The following is a 20754-nucleotide window of genomic DNA, read 5'->3' on the forward strand; positions in this document are numbered from 1 at the left end:
TTTAGACTGTTAATGTCAGGGGTTTGAATTTAATCTAAAGGAAATACTGTAAATACATCAAACCTTTTTTAATTTTTATAAACTTTGGTTCTGATGCTCTTTTTTAAAAGATGTCTTTTTTGTGTAATTAGTGACAACCACTTATCTACATTTATTTTACCTTTTGATGTTGTACACTACACCCCAATTAAAAAGAAGCACAAAGGTAAGAAAGAAATGCTTTCTAACAGCCTTTATTTTTTCAGTTTGATATTGTCTGCTAATTAGCCTTCTGGAAAACAAAATTTAAGGAAATCACACAATTATATAATCATATATTTTGTTTTAGAGTTTAATAGCAGCTCTTAGCTTGGCCGACCTTCCTCTTGGGTTTGTCTGAATATCCTTGGCCTGAGGTGTGAGAACTTTTTTCTGTATAAAACTCCACTTTGACTTGGATTTTCCATGGGGAAGTTCTTGTGTATCTTCTTCTTTGGAGTGATTTTTCAGAGCTTGTCTTATCTTCTGCTTTGAGCCAAGATTGTACTTTTCTGTCATGTCTATTCCATGAAGAAAACGTTTGATAATACGATCTTCTAATGAATGAAAGGAGAGGGCTACAAGGCGACCTCCAGGTTTTAAAAACTTCTCAGCTGTCTCCAGTCCTATTAAGAGTTCATGGAGCTCATCATTGACAAATATTCGCAGGCCTTGAAAAGTTTTGGTAGCAACATGTGTAGGTCTCTGAAGCAAGTCTTTTCGTGCATACAGTGCTGATGCTGGAAAAGCACCTGTCAAATTTTAAAAGGTATATGTTAATATCTCATTATTTCTACATTGCTATCCTGACATTAATCATGCATGATTACTTTACTCATGCATGATGACTTTAAAGGAAAGCATACTTACAACTGAACCCTGAGAGGTAAGCTTCCTTCTTTATAATATATCTTTATTTTCTGCTTTGAATTCACATTTCCGTAAGTAAACCCTATTAAACTGAGCTGGCTTGCAGTTGAATGTTGGTTTTTTTTCCTAGAATCTTTCATAGAAATTCCTTCCTCAAATGCTTCACAAAGTTAGAATGCAAAATGATGGCTGAAACCACTATAGAGAAAAAATGAAGATGGGCTAGATAAGTCTCACTTTACAGCTCAGGGTAGTCAATGTCAGTTCAGTATTTTGGTGGTTTCTTTTATGCTTTTAAGGCAAAAAAGACAACACAATTTTAACTGCTGTCTTCTAGATAATTATGCATTTCCTCACAGGCAGAGATAAGATGAAGACAGTGTCTACCTGGCGATATCTTTCCATGAATTAAAGCTTAAAAGAGGCATCCTCGTTTGGGGATAAAAATTGTTGACCACTACACCTTTCTTCAAATGTTCACAAAAATACCTTGAGAAATTTAGAAAATGCAGTGATACTGTTGCTTTTTCACAGGCCTATACAGCAGAACATGTTAAGGTATGAGTTTGTTGGACAAAAAAAATCACCAGATTAAATAATTTTTACTAGATGCACAAAACTCCCTCTTCCTTTCTCCAAAGTTCTTATGAATTATACAAATCTCTGTGGAGACTTAAATTTTGATAGAACCTTCAATATATCATTATTAAATGTATTTTAGGCTTGAATCATCATTATCTGAGTATAGAGCAAAAAGCTAGAGAAACCAGATTTGATGGATCAGAAGGACTAAAGTGCAAGTGTCTTACAAGATCGGTAAAACCTTAGTAAAATTATAATCTATTATGTAAGTGAGCACAGGAGTCTAGTAAAGAGAAATTGAATGAATAAAGCTAGCACACAACTAGAAGGAATTATTCTTCCAAACAAGAGACCCCATTAGAGATAAGGCAATACAACTGGTATGTGTGTATTAAAATGCCTTAATTCCACGCCAGTGCTAAACTACAACATAATAAAGCAATGGGTTTGAAGTAAATGCAGTTCATAATCAAGTAATTGATATTGTATGTAGTGGAGTAAAAGAAAGGAACATGGTATCTCTGAAATTATTTGACTAAAGTCGCATTTACACAGATGACTAAAAAAAAATTTAATAGAGATATCATAATCCGGTACACTGGCACAAAATAATTTATTAGTGGAATTCTTGAGAGTTTTAAAAGGTAAGATTTTACTTCTGTCAGAAAACGTGTTTGGCATCACAAACACACAAGCAATCAGTGTTCAGCAAAGGGAGAGGCCAATAATGGGATTTAAAAATTCAATCATTATTAATAAAGTTATTACCATGTATGCAATGTATCTAAGATGTGTTTCTGCATACTCAATTTTCCCAACTACATTCCCTACCTTCTCTGACTCCAATCCTAACAGTTCCTGAATTAACTGAAGAGACCTATCATAGCTGTGGCTGTTTCCTACTCCTACAGTCTGAATCCTTTGAGACAGAAAGTGGCAACAGGGTCAACTTCTCCCAACACAAACTACTGCACAGGAATTTGTGCCTTTAAACTCCATTTCACAGAACACAGTAAATAGATTTAACCTGTGGGAGCGAGGTTCCTCCATTACTTCCAAACTCTAGAAAAAGTAACACTAGTTAACTAGCATCATTTCTGTCTTTGAGAACACCGCGTTCTATACTTTACATAAATCATAAAAAGAACATATACTCTCATTGTAGGCATGTTTCGATGAAAGAGCTGAACTAAAAGAAAAACTCAAAATTGCAGAAGGTAAGATGTCCCCAGAAACCAACTGACACCACGCTTGTACTACCTAACACAATATCTGTTTCCATCTTTCTTTACATACCTAAAAATAGATTCTTTGAAAACTGAATCCTTAAAACAGCCATTGACTGCCATTTGTGTGTGAAGAAAACTGCCTCTTAATGTGTATCATAAAGGAATACTGTGCTGAGCAAAATAAACAATTTTCTTTAAATGGTCAACTAACAGCTACAAACACTGGCAGCATGCTCAGAACTCTTGAGTAGTTATTAAATAAAACAGCAGGGTTTAAAATCAGCATGTAATTTATCCAAAACCATCATGACATGCATGTTTCCAAAGCATGCACTAAGCGACAAAACATACATAGCTTCATATCAGACCTGTCTTAGGTTTCAGCCATAATAGCATTCTTCTTCAATGGAATTTGAAGCTGAAATATCAGATACCTCAGTATCTTTTTAATTCAGTAACAAAAGCCATGGTCTCTTGAATAAGAAAATACTGATTTTGTAGAAGATCTCACACAACAAATCTCTCTTTTTCTAGCCCTATTTTTAAAACCATTGAAAACATACTTCACTCTTCCCCTCCTCCCTTCCAAAATCAAGCCCACTGATGCCATGTTCAGTCTATGAAAATAATTGTTAACTGGAATGAAAAAGCATTGTTCCCTTACAAAATATTAGCTGTTAACAAGCTAGTGGGTTAGAAAACAGAATGCATTTTTTCAGTCCCACCTGTACTGTTCCTGCCCCTTGCTAAACAATTTACAGCTGTGACTTGAAGAGCATCAGTTTTATACTCTGGGCTGTTACTACCCAGAGCTAGTGTTCACCTCAAAGCAGATCCAGAATTTTTAACTATCACATTTTAGCAGTCTAAGTATTTTCTAAAAATACTTCTGGTTTTCTGGGGATGATCCGTTTCTGATATTCTAAGAGTATTTCAGCTTCCAAAAGTATCACAGATAAAAACGAAGCCAGCCCACAAGAATACAGCATGTAATTTAGGTACAAAACTGACTGTGTTTCTTGATTGGGACCTAACCATAAAAACAGAAGCCTGGAATGAGATCATTTGTTTAAATTTCCACAGCCAATCTCACTGGAATTTTAGTAAAATAGTGGAAGTTTTATCTCCTATGTCACCAAAATATCTTTTGCTTATCTGAAAAAACAAGTATGATATAAAGACCTACTTCAAAACTGGTTTTGTAAAAATCTAAATAGACATGACATGCTGATATCTGGACAGATCTTTAGTAGTCTAATCATGAACACTGGTATTTTGCAATCGCAATACTGAATAGATACACAAAATAAATTAGATACTCAGGCTATCAGCATGACTAGGACACTAACAGGTCTTTGGAAGGTTCTTCCATTTGTCCTGCCATGGTTGTTGAGTGCAGTGCCTTCCTACAATAATCTTCTATGACAATTAATCATGACATTAATTTATTACTGTGAATTAATTTATCTTACACCAAAGAATAAAACTCAGATCTATTCTGTAAGCATAACAGAACCTTACATGCCTCAGTTGAACATGCACACACAGCATTGCAGGTCACATATAACAGTACATATTAATATTCAAGAAACTGGTAAATGCATGCAGTCACTTTGCAGATTTATGCAACCAACCCCCCCCCCCCCCAACTAAAACCAAAATCAAACCATTTCCAAATTCAAAGATTTATTGGTCTGTCTTCAGAGACTGGGATTAACTAATAAATGTAATCTGCAGTAGTGATTTCTGTCATGTTGGCCTTCATCTTTTTAGTAAAGGCAATAGATTTTGATCTGTGTTCCCAGGGGTGAAAAATTTTCCTACCCCACTCTTAGTCTTCTCGTTTAGTTAAATAAAAACCTATTTTTGATTTGTGCCTTAGCACAAATCTCTCACCCAGCCCCCTCCAATTACCATGACACTAAAAGAAAATCCTTCCTGGTAACAGGCTGTACAATGCACAAAAATATAAAAAAATCTGTATGGGAAGCTTGTAAAATGAATTTCATTCATAAAAACACCACGCTTCTGGCTACATGACTGGTTTGGAATCCCAGTGAGAGAAATTATCATTTTTAGTTTTGGGATGCCCTGATGCTACTTACACTTTTAAAAATCTAATAGATTCACATTTTGAAATGTATTGAAATTTTAAAGCTTGTGAATGAAATTAGCAACATGCTGTGCCTGTCAATATGAACTATTGAAGTCCCCAGAGTGTATGAGAGTGGGAGAGTTTAAAAATTAATTCAGATCGTGCACCTGTTTGCAGGAATCTGTTGAATTAGCATTGCATTTAATAAGTTTCTGTGACGCAACTAATGTCCTTTTGTCTGGGCTCCCTCAGTACAGTGGTAATTCTCATCCATCTGAAATTCAGGCAATATTACAAATTCCAAACTGGTAATTAAAGTCTATAAATGTGAACCAATCTGAATGAGACTGGCTTTACTCATTAAAGTTCTTTTGAAACTTTTCAAATTTCTTTAATATCTCATCATCAATTCCTTTTAAGTCCAAATGATTACATGATCTCAAAATGATCTGTTAATAGAGTATGTATCTAAATAACTGAGGAAAATTAAATTTTGAACAAAAACTAATAGATAAAAAAGTATATTACCCACTGAAAAGAAATGAAAAAATATTATCAGTTGTACAGAAAAAGCATATTAAAATTACATTCTAAAAATTTCACTATTTTTAACCAGTTTTCCTGCACATCAAGTTAAACCTCAATGAGCTACAGCAAAAGACATCAGGAAGTGCTTCTTATTCAGCTTCCACACATCTATTCACAGACCTTCAGTTGAGAACTACTGATCTTTAGTATTTACAGAGCATTCATCATTGCAGATAGCTGTGTGAATATTATAAACAGTGAGTGGAGTTCAACTGTGCTGCAAGAAGAGATGGTGTTCACATGACGGAACAGAAAACTCCTCCTTCTTCCCATTTAAACTGCAGACTCCAGCTCCCATCTCTAGCTCACAGAGATCTTATTTAAATGGATCAGAAGCTTTTTGCCCACATTTAGAAAAACAAAAAAAGCTGAACTTTTTTTAGTGTTTTTTGTAGGACCTTATTCATTGGCACAGTATGTAGAGAGATAACTTTAATGCTCTATGTCAAGAAATAGAAGGAATTATTTTCATGAACTGGAACAAAGGAGAGCAAGAAGTCACTTGGATACCTGAGTTAGCCCCAGGCTGTTGTAGGTAATCTTAACATAGATATCTATTTATGTATTTTTTGCAGCTATACCTGAAAATTACAACTCTTGCTAGTACAAACTTTAGAAAAGTCTGATTATTCTGTAACTGTTTTACAGCTGTTTTGTCATTTTGTTTTTTAATTACATCCTTCACTCTTACCTCCCAATCAATTAGCAATATCGATACACATTCTAACCTTGTGGGGGGTGGCAGGAAAGACCAGAAGTCTAGCATTCTATAAATAGAAATGAAATTTTACAATTTCAGGCTAGTCCAAATCTAGATTCACTGGGATGATTCACTGGGATAGACCTTGAAAGAAATATTGACTATACCTGAATTCTCAGTTACTGACACCAGCAGAAAAAGACGCATAAATACCCTGCCTCATTGGCTACATTTTTTGCTTGCTTTCTGGCTCATATACTAGGCAAAAAAATTGATCCTGTTCTGGAGAGATAATCATGCTTGTATAGAGTCTGCAAAATCTAAAATGCAAGGTTTTATTATTCTAATTAATATTTTATTTTTTAAAGAACTTGACATTTAACTAATAGGTCATAGATTTCACTCCTGAATTAGGGGAGTTTTTGTGCTGTGCCACCAAGAGGATCCTGTAGCTGTAGTGTCTGACACTTTAGCTCTGGCTTACCTCAGTAACTTCATGGATATCATTTTGCGTAAGAATATATACTGATGATAGATGATAAATTAAACAAAACATATTATAGTTACCAGAAATATTCTTAAGGTATTATCAGTTTAAAAACTAGTAGGATCCACCATTGTGTTCCTTTACTGGAGGAATCAAATTAAAACTGGAAAAAGTTTTACCCAAAGAGGGATCAGTGTAACAGTCCTAAAATTGTTTTAACTACTTGAATACTTCAAAAAAAAAAAGGCACATAAAACATATTTACTGTCTTGGCAGATATGTGCTGGAGTATTGTCTTTAGCACATATAGTCTCTGATGCATACCGGATTCATGTATCGAGCTGCTCCTCAAATATAGCAGAGTTTAAAGTGAGAACAAAAAGTCCTTCTCATTGTCACAGAAAGTGACCGTTAAGTGATGACTCATGTGCAACAAATTAAACATGAAGGAATCTTCAATCACTGTCTTTTGTGCACTAGTATTTTTATTTTCTTAGTTCAGGCTAGTGCACAAAATTATTTCAGAAGTTACTGAGTTGCTTGCTTACAGCCTACAACACATTTATATTGTAGTAATTCATATTATTATATGAATTATAAACACACTACATCTTTAGCATAGCAATATGGTTGCTTCAATCTCAATAATGGGACACTGTTTTAATCAACAGTCTTTCAAAAAGCATGAGATCCATGTGACAAAAACCTAAATTATTAGTTCGTGATGTTGATGAAAATTACTATATTAAAAATGTAACTCTTCAAGTTTTATAAAAGACTCATAGTGTTTTCTCTCTGCTTTTTTAGGATTGTTGTTTTTTTAAGATTGTTCTGCACATTCACTGTATTTACAGTAGGGGCTTACAACAGCAAACAGCATCTTCCGATCCTTTAATCATATCAACTAAACTTTGGGCTTGGTTGACTGGACATTTTGTTCAAATATCCTGACTTATACAAATCCAAACCTTTTCATTTGTTTGTCGGTCATTAAAAATAAGTCCCTTAAACTTCCAGTTAAAGTAATCCTGATTTTTAAGAATACAATTATTTTTAAAAGTCTTCAAGATATTGATACAATGTTTAACACTATTCTTTAGCAAATGTTAAATCTAGATAGCCATTTCACAGGTCTATATTCAAAGGAGTCAGCAGTTTAGACTTATCTGTGACAAGACCCAGTAATTTTTATTTCTTGGTTAAAAAAATAAAAATATCCTAACATTACATATTATAATGTTAATGAACAGGATCTGAGTCTCACATTTTTCCTCAAGAATTTTCACTTGACAACACAAACATGAAGGTTCTTGATGTAAGCACAGTTTCTGCCTAACTACATTTTTTTCAAGTTGTTTACAGTGAAGAGCAAGTAAGAGGAAGTGTTTCAATAGTTGCTTCAGGCTGATCTAGTTGGCATTCACAAGGTGAAACAAGCTATGTACTGCTTTACTTTTTGCTTCCCGGTTCCTTAAGCAGACAGAAATGATCTGATTTCATTCATAATGGGAAACTGCCATGGTACTTCCCCTCAAAATATTAAAATATAGAAATTTAAAACTAAGAGAGATATATTTCATATCCGATATTTGAAGGCTTATCAATAGCTGGAATAAAGAATTCCCTAGGCTGCTGTCATTCTGTGTTTCAACTTGGTTGGCAAAAAGATAAATCACTTAATGTAAAATCTATTATTGAACTAATCGTCAAACTACAACATAAAAAGTGGGAGTTTAAAAAAAAGAGAAAGAGCTGACATGAGAGCAGAATAGGGAAGATTAGATCCTGCACAATTTCAAGTACAAATAGATCCCTCTGGGACTTTGGGGATTAATATTTTTTCTCCTCAGCCACTGTGAAGAATTAATGAGGGTACCTGCAACAATGCTTGCAAGCTGCTGAGTTCTGGTGATGGGGTATATGCTGCGTGCCTGAACGATGGCTGAAGCGATTTTCTTGGCGTGCCTCTCCTCCCCGTATGTTCTCAGGATGGACGCAAGCGCCTGTTGATCTAAAGCATTCACAACATCAGCAGCAGTGGGCATGTCAGGGTACCTACGCACAAGAAGAGCCAATTAGTTCACTGACGTCAGTTTTCATTGACAAGAGGTGAAGCTTCATAGCATTGAGACATAAAGTCAAACACACACACACCGCATACAAGTGCCTTTGAGGTTTTCAAATAAGAGACAGCAACCCTGTGAAAACAGATATAACTTGCACCTTTTAAATCCTTTTTCTGGCTACTTTAAATGGAGTTTGTTCCTTAACATCAATTAGAACAGCTGAAACTTCCAAGTATTATCATAAACTATGCTTAATAAGTTGACAAGAATAAACACATTTCAGTCTCATGTTAAAATGGAGACGCTGTGTGACTTATTATTTAGTCAGCTTTAGAATGTAAACTTACCCCTTATGGGTTCATTTTAGTCACCCTGCATTATATGTTGTTTTCTAGTTAGAATTGATTTCAGGGATCTTTTCTTTCACATCTCCTGCTATGAAAACAATTGCTCATAAAAATAATTTAACTTTACTTTTCACTAGAAGGCATAAGATTTTATATCCAAATACTGTTTTGAGGGAACAGAAATGACCTAATATTACAAATGACAGGAAATGTTACAATATAAAGAATAAAAGCCATTAATTTATTTTTTTAAATCTCTGTCACTTAACTATAGAAATAGTTCAAGTATTGTATCATATATGGGTTTACTAATTGGAGAACACATACAACCTACTTAATGAATTCTCTTCTACAAATACATCAATGTGCAGAATATTTTTCAGGCATTTATTACTCTCTTGCAGTATCTTACAAAAGATAACAAAACTTAGAAATCAGAGGCAAGTAGTATCATAGCAACAACCATAGTGTAAGGCTTTTTGTTATGCCACAGGTATCCTTTGTTCTTATGTTCCTGTTCCATGTATGTATTCTCATGATGCAACTATAAGCCTGGAGTTCAGATTCTTGAAATCTGAGGGCTGAATCCCAGGAGGATCATGTGAGCTTTTTAGACAAAACTGGAAAAAGCAAGTATCATGAAATTTGCTGTGTTAAGACTTAACATTAATGTTTTAAGGTAATTCCTTAGAAACTGAGACTTCCCATCAGCTCTGCGTGAACAATGAATGATCAAATGACATTTCTTAAGACTACAGGTTCATCAAAACACAAAGCAAGAAATTTCATTCTCCCAGTGATGCATTATGCAATTACTGCCATTATCTATACAACAGAGATCCTTGGTTGTTCATGTAAAAAGCACAATGCTACAGAAATATATGAGATTGCCTGAAGATGAAAACCGCTATATAAGTAGAAATTATCACTCCACCATTGATTGTCATGCTCTTGAATGTACTAAACACCAATTCTAATAATTTAAATAGAGGTGATTTATATAGCAATTGTTAATTTGATAATTAAGACTGATGTGCCTCCTACACAAAGTGAAAGGAAGCTGATCATATTGCTAAGGAAAACTTACAATAAATCCACAGGCATGGAAAACAACATTATAGTAGTGTGTTAAAAATAATGTTGCCCTCTGATTTCACTTGGCAGATAATATGGATGGGATTTTATTTATTTATTTTATGTCATGTTCCTTTCAGAGAGATGTAACTGGGTCAGATGGTCACTGCAAAAAAGAGGGAGGTTGCTCCTTTCCTGAGGGAGCAACTGAACATGCCCAAATGAAGGTTTCACAAGCAGTAAGTGTGGCAGAAAAGGGACAGCAGTAAGGGGTTGTGAGCCTGCAGATCAAGTACAGTCTGAGAAACTGTGAAAATAACAGGAGAAGACAGGCCTCCGAAAGTGAGATGCCCCCGTGACTGTATACCATACACTCCAAAATTGTAAGATTTTAATGGTATAGTTATCAAAAATGTTCCTGGTTTAATTACTCATCAGCAGAACCTTCCTCTTATTTCACAGAACGAAAAGACAATAATCAGGGTTCCAAGTACTGAGATCGAAAAAAGCTTTGTGGCAGAAGAAAGACCGTATACTCATGCAAAATTAGATGTGGTTTGATGATGAGAATTCTTCAATTTAAGGAGAAACGAAATGCACAGGGGCTGCTGAGCACACAGTTTTTCAGTTTCAAGGAGAAATATTTTATTAACAGGTACCTGTCGCTATCCATCCTCATGTCCAAAGGTCCATCCTTCTGCAGGGAAAAACCTCTTTCAGGTGTATCAAGTTGCATAGAAGAACAGCCAGCATCCAAGAGAACTCCATCTAGAGTCCCTGGCTCAACTCCAGAGGAGATTAACAAAGCCTCTGACTGGCTAAACTGTCCTAGAAGAGCTTGAATCTGTTTCCTGTAAGAAAATGACAAATAAATAGCCTCAATTTTAATTACAACAGTGCAATATCTTTCCCTTGTATAGCAGAAATTAGATAGTAGCACTCAATTGTCTCAAAAGCAATAGGGCTATTCCCAAAGCAGTAGTTTAAGTACTTTTCATGTGTCAACACTGAAAACTGGTCCAACCCAGCCATCAGTGGCTACTTAAGCTTTAACTCTTTACTCCCTGCTTGATCTCAAAGAAATGGAAACCTAACTAAAATTTCATGTTTTCACCATGCAGGAACTCAAAGGGACACCTTTCACATTCAATGGGAATGCCCTGACCACCAAGGCACCTGCTGTGCTGAGCAGGACCCTTTGTCTAGTGAGGCCAAAGTGCAGAAAAGAACAAACAGTTCTTGGCCCTAGAGGAGAAGCAGACAAGATGAAACACAACTGCACAGCCTTGTGGTTAATACCTGCCAGGAAAAAAATCCTGGGTCCTTGCCATGGACAAACACCTTTCTTTTTAGTGATATTTGCTGTTTCAAAAGTAACTGGGCAAATGAGGTGCACTGGATCATAAGCAGATAAAATACTTCGGTGTAGCTTCTATTCAGGTACCTAATCACTGGGGAGAGTGGAGTTTTACATTCATTTTTGTCCTTAGCATTCTTCTTCATTAGATTTAAGGTGGTACCTGCTTAATATTCCCATCCTGGGAAGGGAAAGTGGCACAGCAAGGGAGATGCCTTATCTCTGAGGTGCCCAATGCTTTCTTGGGTGTCTAAACCCAGACTTTTGATTCTTGCTTATATATAAGGTGACTTACAATTCAATAATTAATTTTATCTATCTCTCAAAATATCAATGAATTTCACAGATTTAAAAAGTTTAACTGTGTTGCTGCATTTTTAAGCAGTACCTGCAAAACAAAACACATTTCTGCCCCTAACAAGAAGCCACTGCCTCCACATCTGAGTTTTGATTACAGTTCAGCTAACTGCTCTTCAGCCCCATTGATTAGCATTGAAATTATTACAAGGTCCACTACATTAACTCATACAATTTTGTCTAAGTTACATGGGCAGCGGTGAATGGATGGAGAGAGCAACTCCATTAACTGTTTCAGCTACAAAAGGACAGCTGCCCATACATCTTTTGACATGTCAGCATTAAGTTTTCTTTTCAAAATATCAGCTTAGGTATAATTCTTTTTTCAGGTCAGTTTAACATCAAGACAACTGACACTATAACACAACTTAGTCAACTCCAGTGGCTACAGTTTTAAAATAGTATATGAACAGGGAATTTGAACCTTTTTTGCACCAATCCAATTGGAGTGAGAAAATGCTATGAAGATTAACACCAAAAAAAAAAAAAAAGAGAGGAAAAGCTCCATTAAAAGGAAGAAGTTATGAACGAAACCACATGGAAGAACATTTAGCTACACTATGGTATCCTCATTAGAGCAGAATGAATCAACTTATTTAACATAGCACAAAAACCAGGAAATACCTTGAATGAACAGATTTCATGAGGGATATCATGAAGACACATACACATTTTTGAATTGATTACTGTCCAGCACATAAATACAACTATTCAGCCTAATAAGAACTGACAGTTCCTGAAAAGCACAACGATCCACTTAACATATTTAAACCAATTTAAGCTATATAGCTATAGCTTTGAGACTGTATTTCCCCTCAATATAATGAGAGGAATTTTCTTGAAAAATCTGTACAACTTTGTCCAACTGGGCAGCATTTTTAACTTTACAACCTATGCAAAAGAATTAACTTTATTTCTGTATGTGGGAGATGAAAATAAAGGAGATCTGGAAAAAATTATAAATTGCATTGTCTAGTTCCCCCAGCAGACAGTAATCCGTGTCAGCAGTTATGAACTAGTGCTGTATTGTGCTACCAACCAACCTGAAAAATTATTCTGAACTATATTTATAACTTGCTAGAAATTTGATTATGTTTCTTTAAACAAGTCATAAGTATGCAGATGGCTAAAATGTTTGGGACAGTGGCCTTTGATTTGTGGTCTGCGAAGCCTTTGTGATTAGGAGAAGGTAATTAAAACAGAAGTATATTTGAAGCAAGATGAAATTTACTCTTTGGTGAAGAGATGCTTCAGCTAGAAAATGTTTTGGAGTTTGCAAATAAAAAAAGATTGAAAAAGAATTAGATTGACATTTTGATGTCAGCCTTTCAGCTGCGTGCAATCATAGCTTCTGTATATAACCTGTTTGTTATACTCTACATCAATAGTGGATATAGGTGTCTTGGTGAATATAAATCTTTACTAAAACCAGATGCTTTTTATGAGATTATAACGACTACATTGAAATGTTCACGCCAGTTGTCTGAATTCCTGGTTCTTTGTGGACTAGAAGAAACAATTTTAAGCATCTTGGGTATCTCATACATTTCAATTAATCAAACCAAGTACACAGCTATGAAAGATTTATTACCTTAAGAAAGGAAATAAAAATATCAACTCTTTTTTCGATAGGGTAGTAACACTAATAATAGTGATGACAAGGACTAATCTATTAGATTATTAGCATGACACATGTATTTAAAGAAAAATATTTTACCAAGTATTCAGAAGGATTTATTAGAACATAATAAAACTCTTCCCTTGTCTACTATTCTTTACACCTATGTTCAAATAATAACTGCCTGTTACACACACGATTTTCTCTAAAAAAGCTTAATTTAGCCTCTATTTCTACTGTCTTCAGATTTTTGTTTATGTCATCTGTAAATCCTGTTTCCAGCATAACCTCATATAAATAATAAAAAACTGTGTACCCTATGCTACAATATTTATTTCCTATAGTCACATGCCTTCTGCTCTGCTCAGGTATGTAGAAATTATTTTTTCAGTGTTCCAACATTTTCTTTGGGCATTAGAGGATTTATGTTCCATGACCATAATTACCTAGTGTGAAAATCTGTTTATTACCCTTTCCATCTTAATATATTGCAAAACGAATGCTTAGTGGAAAAAACTGGAAAGGTGAAGCAGGGAACATCCCTAAATACCAAATAAAACAGCCAAGCATATAGTTTTAAAAAGCCTGAGAAGAAAGAGCATACAAAAACATTACAGACCAAGACTGAATGGGGGTTTTAGGCAGGTCTTGGGGATACCATGAAAAGCCATTAAGACTACATAGAGATCATTTTAATCATTTTAGGTGATGTTTAAAGGTTACAATCTAACTAAATCCAATTGTCTTGCTCAAGAGAAAATATTTAAATTTAGTACTTGAACACCACTTTCATATTCAGAATATTTCAGAAACTTAAAACAACTGTGAAGAGCTTTTAGCCCCTCTCTTATAAACAGAGAAGTAAGATTTACAGATTTTAATACTGAATGACTTGAAGATACCTGCGTAGAAAGCTAAGACAATTTCAGACATTATGGTCTGAGGATGTAAAAAAGCAGATAATACCTGTCATATGTTTACCTCTCATTTGGCATGTGCGTGTGTGCGCACGCATGGTAATAGCATGGTAATTTTTGATAAATTCCCAACTGCTACAGTCAAGCAACCTCTAACTTCTCAAAATATTCTACATGCTCACTCTCTCTTTATTAATTTTGATATTCTCCAAGAAAGAAGTATTCAAGATTTTTAAAAAATGCTGGGAATATGGACAATGTAGCCAATTTTTAAAATAATAAAAAAGTTACTTCAGCTGCTATCTATGTTGTTGTGGCCTTAACAGATTTTATTGCACAACAACCTCAAGAGCTTGCAGAATTCTTGTACTGTTTTCTACAGAACCTTGGGTTCAGGACCCTTTTTTCAGGTCATAACACGGTATTTTATTATATTATACTATGACACATAGCATAGTAATTCTGATAGACAGTACTGGATCCACACTTCACAGTTATATGAAAGAGAAGAATGAGAAAGAGTTCGAAGTCTGCTAATGTATTTCAAGCTCTTCTGCTTTCAGTTAACCTCTGGTGTTCTATAACACTATAAAAATATTTCTTCTTTATTTTACTGAGCACAGGAAAAAAAGTAAAGCATGAATATAGCTTCTACAAAATAAACAAAGAAAATATCTTCCCTTTCTAGTTTCTCTCTGTTGTCACAGAGGTTGCTGTGACACCAATTATTCAGGTAATTTCACAGAAAAGTACAATTATGCTTCCATGGTGCTTCAGCATTTTTTATGTGTATATAACAATACTTGCTCTTGATCTTTCACCATTGCTCCCCTTATAAATTCTATGTATGATTACATAGGAAGTCAGGAAGTGATGATCCCTTGTCAACAATGAAAACTACCTTCTACTCAATCAGAATAAATGTTTCTTTGAGAGAACTAGAAAAAAAAAAAGGCTTTCAGCTAACTCTTGCCAACACACATCAAACAAGGAGACCAATCTGGTGCTTTGTTTGCTTCAATAAATCCACTGAGACTGCCCACAGGGGTGTCGATTAGCACCAGTTGTAATGAGGACACTGGTACAGACCGGGGTTGATGTCACTGACTCACTTCACCCTGGTCACTCAGCAGCTGTCAGATAACTGCGACTTCCACTCACGGCTGCACTGTGCCAGGCACACCTAGAAGCAAACCACAAAGTGCTCCACTCGTAAATTCCTGGAACTTCCAGCATCCTACCTGGAAATTGTTGCGAGCGTTACTCTGCCTCAGTGCAACACCCCTCTCAAAAAAATGTATCTGCATATACTGTAAAAAATGTTAAATAACCTTTGACAAATGGGAAATTGGTATGGTTTTCCTCTTTGCAAAGAAAAAAAAAATAAAAATTTTAACTTCTAACAACTTATAAATGAACTTTGTCATTATTCTTAGCTTCATAAAAAATTGATTGCAGCTCTGGAAAAAGTCCATATAGCTGAGAACTAACAGTTCAGTCTAGGCTGGGTTTTGTGCTACAAAATGACAAACCCAAATCTTAGCCACTGATTAACAAAGGCGTGAAAACAGGAAGAAGCATATGTAAAAAGCAATTTCCATAAAACCAAGTAATTTCATGTTTTCAAATCTGAGGGCTACAATCATAATTTTATTTGGTGTGCTAAGATCACTGAAATGTCATTTTAAGTATTTAGGAATTGGTAAACATTTACATACCATATACTCCCACTTAAGAATAGACAACACTTAAAAGGTATGCATACATTCCAGAAGTTAATTACTTCTTTCCATATAACTTGAAGATATCACACCAAGAAAACCCCATTTTTGTATTAACCTGTAGAACACTGAATATCTTGCACTGTCAGTTACTATCCCAAAGGTAAAAATGCTTGCCTTTCTCTGTCTCCTCTTATCAATTGTCTTCTCTTTTACACAAACCCTTATGAAACTAGTTATTTCCTGCTTTAATCATTCTCCTGCAGCTTCCAGCCAAGCTTCCTCTCCTCCTTACTCCACTACAGATTCCATAAAATGACGCTGTCCATTGCTCCTTGTGTCTCATTGACTTCAGGCACCAAAAACTGTTTCTAAGAACCTCTCAAGCATACCTGTAAGAAATTTCAGGATGCCTCAAACCAGATTTGGCACTATTTTAATGTTCATTTCTACTTTTATATAAAGTATCCATTCCACTGTTCTGACCACTAACACAAACACAATTTCAGGAAAAACTACTGTTCTAAATTGAAGGAACTATAAACACTGTTTCACTTAAAGTAAAAGAAATAATTATTTAATCAAAAGCACAGATATTAGAGTTCATTTCCATAGAGTACATCAGAAATCTTACCATATTAGACATCATTCATAGCAGGTATGGTTAAACCCATCAAAAATAAATATGAAAATTTAAGTTCCTAATGAACAATGTTCCACTCTGGCTAAATCACAGATTAAGAAGGTAATTTCTTTCAGGGCAAATGGAAGACTAATAGAATAAGACTAGTGATTACTGAGGCAAATTTCAAAATTATATGCCTCACCAAAATTTGAGAAAATGTATTTTTAAGTTTCATAAGTAACACAAAGTTTTGATGAGTAATAAGAGCAAATTATTTTATCCAATTTGCAGCTAGCCAGAGTTAAAACCTTTGTTATAAAATAAACATTGTTGTGCATGCCACCTTTATTACATAATATGTAAAGTAAGTAATATGTTATCATCATTCAGATGTGCCAAGAAAACCAAGCCATTCGAATGATTTTTTTTTCAGTCATGAACTCAAAAGATAAGACAACTCAAAGGATAAGACACCACCACGATTCAGAAGAATCATAAATATTTGTCTGACTTTACATTACCCCATCTGGGGATTTTAGTTTGAGATATATGTTCATGTAGCCTTCATGGCAATAGGACAGTCTAGTTTTACGAGGTTCAGCAGACATAATGCAAGAACATTTGAATACCTGTATTGTCATCTCAGGTCTACCAAACATTCTTTGGGACCCTCAGCTTTAACACTGTTTTTAGCTTCAAAGCTGAGCAGCTTCCTTTACATTTCTGGCTCTTTTTGTACTGGTTTGCATTCCCTCTCCTGTTTTCATGCAACCTCCAGGGAATACAGTGCAGCGCAGATAAAAACGACAGCAGAGAACAGTTTGTGAGGCAAACCAGTGAATCAGGTAGCAAAACCATCAGATGCACTTGCAAAAAATGCTCATTTTCCATGGTCATGGAAATCAAAGAGTTGAGAAGAATAATTGAAAAAAATGGAGGTGAATCACAGAAGGATTTAGGGTCTCTACTGACGCAGGCATGCCTCGCTACAACAGTTCATGTTGGTTTTGGTTTTACAAGCAGAGCCACTGTGGTTCTACCTCCATTCAGCCACAAGTGGAAGCACACAGACTGCAGCATAGTTTGGAAGCAAGAAGAGATTACACAGTAATTTCCACAGCAGATGAAACCACACTGTCCCATCAGATGTATGTATATATTACATACAGCAATGAATCTGCTTGTTATTTCACCTCTCCTATCCTGATAACTACTACTACTTTAACAATTACTGCAAGAAGCTTTGATGGTCTTGTAGCATTTCTGCTGACAGTTTGCACAATCACTTTTAAAAAGTGGATGTCCATCTCATTATTCAAGTTCTACTTCTAAGATTATTTTTCACTGTAAGAAAAGGTAGCAAAGCAACTTTCCTTAGAGTTGATAAATCTTATGCATTATTTCCCTATTTTTTCTATATTAGCATCTTAAAAGAGATGTTTATAAAAATCTCCTCTCCATTCCCCAACAACCCACATATAAATTCATACTTTCATTAAAGACACAATGGTGCTTCATTGAACTCAAAAGAACTGTTGCTGCTGGCCTTAGAAGGAAGAAAAGTTCTGTTTAATTCAGTTGTCAAAACCCTGTAGAATACAGAAGGAAATTCTGGATATACATCAGCAAGTTGAAAAGCACAAATTGACATCAGAAACATAACAGCTGTGTATAAACATTTTTCAGACCATAAATATAAGAATACGAAAAACCTATAGCAACAATCATTGCAGATAAATTTTTTCAACATGCAGGGAACAAGCAGATCTCATCATTTTTTCCCCAGTGTTAACACCCTGTCTCAGAGGAATCTGAAATTATATTTAGGGTTTCAGACTGGGGACAAGGTACACAAACAGATTTGTCATTCAATCAGCTCTACTGATCAATTACTGACCAGCTGTGATCAGATAAATAAAATGACCAAAATACCATATATGAAACACTACCGTTTCAAAAGACAAGAACTTGTCTCCTGTATGTTAAATGAACAAAACCACACATACTTTCTTTTCTAACTACATTCCCTCCCTGCAACATTTTGGTTTGTGCTGTCTAAATATGCTTCTACCTTACCTAAATCAGTAATTAACTATTGTCTCCATAATATGGATAATAATGAAGAAGGAATTTTTTTACACATAGCAGAATCTCAGATGAAGTAAATTATTTTTTAGCAAAGAAAGTTAAATTATTACAGTGCTTTCTCATCTCAACTCATAATTTCAGAAATACATTGTAATCTGTTCATAAACAAAGGATTATGAAGAAAGTGCAATATAATCTTGTAGTCACTTTCCAAGATTAGAATCTAGCTATCCAGCTTCCACTGGTATTCATTCATTAGCTGAATAAAAGGTTTAATTGACATATCTATCCGCACATAGAACATGAAGTTAACAGAACGTACACTGATAATTTAAAAAGCAACATACAATGAACTGCCAAAAGGCTACTCCTACCTACAACCCACACGTTCCAATTGTTTTAAAATTACTCCTATTAGAATTTGATTTACATTTTGTAAGACTGTTATAAAAACACAGACATACAGCATGTAAAAAGCATCTCTTTTTCCTCCTGCAGAACCAAATAATAAATGAAACTATTGTTAAATTTTCTTTAGCTAACAAAGCAAATTTCCACAATACTTTTCCACATCACCAATTCTGGCACTCTAAAGTGCTCTATTCACGGAGAGAGCTTGCTCAAGATTGTGCATAATTGTTGCTTGACAGACCTGCTGCTACTGATACTTGGAATACATTTGCATAACCCTTGCCTTGTTAACAAAATATGAGTCTAGACCTTGAGACTCAGTGGCAATACTATGACATAATAAATGGGAAAACAATCTGAGCCACAGAAGCTTTTTTTCTTATCTTAATTATTCAGCAGTTGACAGTATTGGAGTGGCCTGATAAAGCCCTGCAGGATTTTTATTTCCTTTGACAAACTATTTATTTGTTTGACATGGTAGTTAAACCTTAGAACACTGAGGGTGAATACACCTGGCATCAAGAATTTATTACAAATGAAGCAAGTAACTTTTTCTTCCCTCCTGTCATTCTTATCTAAGCTATCTCATATAAGAGCATGTCTACATTCCTAATTGACTCCCACCTTAAGCATTAAACTGTCTGCCCATCACTTGGACAGCATCACATCTCCCAACTATATGCTCCTAATTGTGGGAAGGAGAAATATGAGAAGCAGAACACAAGAGGAATACAAATAACAGCAGAAGTGAAGAGGGGCATCACTCAGCTGGAAATTACAGAAGACACAAAGCTTTGCTCTTCTGTATCTTTGCTTGTACCAGCTCTTACCCTTTTTGAGACAACGGAACAAGAACTGTCCATAAAATTAAAAATACAATCCTATCATGGGTTTAAATGACAGACTAGCATTCACTATTCTGCTCTCTATTCCTTTCCTAGCAGTTTTTAGCATGCTCTTCTAACCACCAGAGAACACCAAGCATTACGTTTTCATAGAACTACATATTGTAAGTCCAGTATTTCATTACTGACTGGTCAGCTCATAACCCATCACCATACAGGTAAACCTAACATGTTTTTTGCCACAAGTTGCTTTATACCTAACTATATGTCTTTTCGCCTGTCTGCCTTGTAAGATTTTGCAGTTCTTCAGAAAAAGTCTTCGTTTTTGCCGTATTAGGTAACATGGCCTAATCAACAATCATCAGCAATTACGCGACCAATTTACTGTCTTATTTAGATCATTTATGAATAAATACTGGTAAGCTCATTGCTTTGAAATGAGTGCGACCCTTATAGCTAGGCAGAAAAACCTACACCAGAAGACCTGTTTGCTTCTGCTTCCCATTCTTTACACAAATGGTTACTTTACCTTGTTAAATCGTACTTGTTACTTCTGAATTTACAAACTCTGAAAATTTGTTCCAAATTACAAAGCACTTAAAATCAAAATTAAATCTGTATTTCCTTCTCATAACATTGCAATCCATTCTTGGAAAGAAAATCATGTACTTAATCCTACTAAAGATTGTAAGATTTATATGCATATTTAAAAGGGAGTATTTTACTAGTTTGTCAAATCAAAACCTTAAAGTCAGGATT

At 35.0% G+C, this 20754-nt stretch overlaps 1 protein-coding gene across 1 annotated transcript in view; it reads right to left on the reverse strand.

Annotated features, from left to right (window-relative positions):
* Nucleotides 1–217: 217 nt before the first annotated feature.
* The window catches only part of METTL15 (methyltransferase 15, mitochondrial 12S rRNA N4-cytidine), a 91847-nt gene continuing 71310 nt past the window's right edge, over nt 218–20754 (reverse strand). The window contains exons 4-6 of the mRNA XM_074884862.1: nt 10716–10907; nt 8446–8624; nt 218–770 (exon numbers count right to left, since the gene is read on the reverse strand). Of these exons, the coding sequence (XP_074740963.1) occupies nt 325–770; nt 8446–8624; nt 10716–10907 (817 nt within the window). The 3' untranslated portion in view covers nt 218–324. The remainder of the gene's footprint in view (nt 771–8445; nt 8625–10715; nt 10908–20754) is intronic.

Source organism: Strix uralensis, chromosome 15 (assembly GCF_047716275.1).
Source record: "Strix uralensis isolate ZFMK-TIS-50842 chromosome 15, bStrUra1, whole genome shotgun sequence".
Taxonomy (NCBI): Eukaryota; Metazoa; Chordata; class Aves; order Strigiformes; family Strigidae; genus Strix; species Strix uralensis.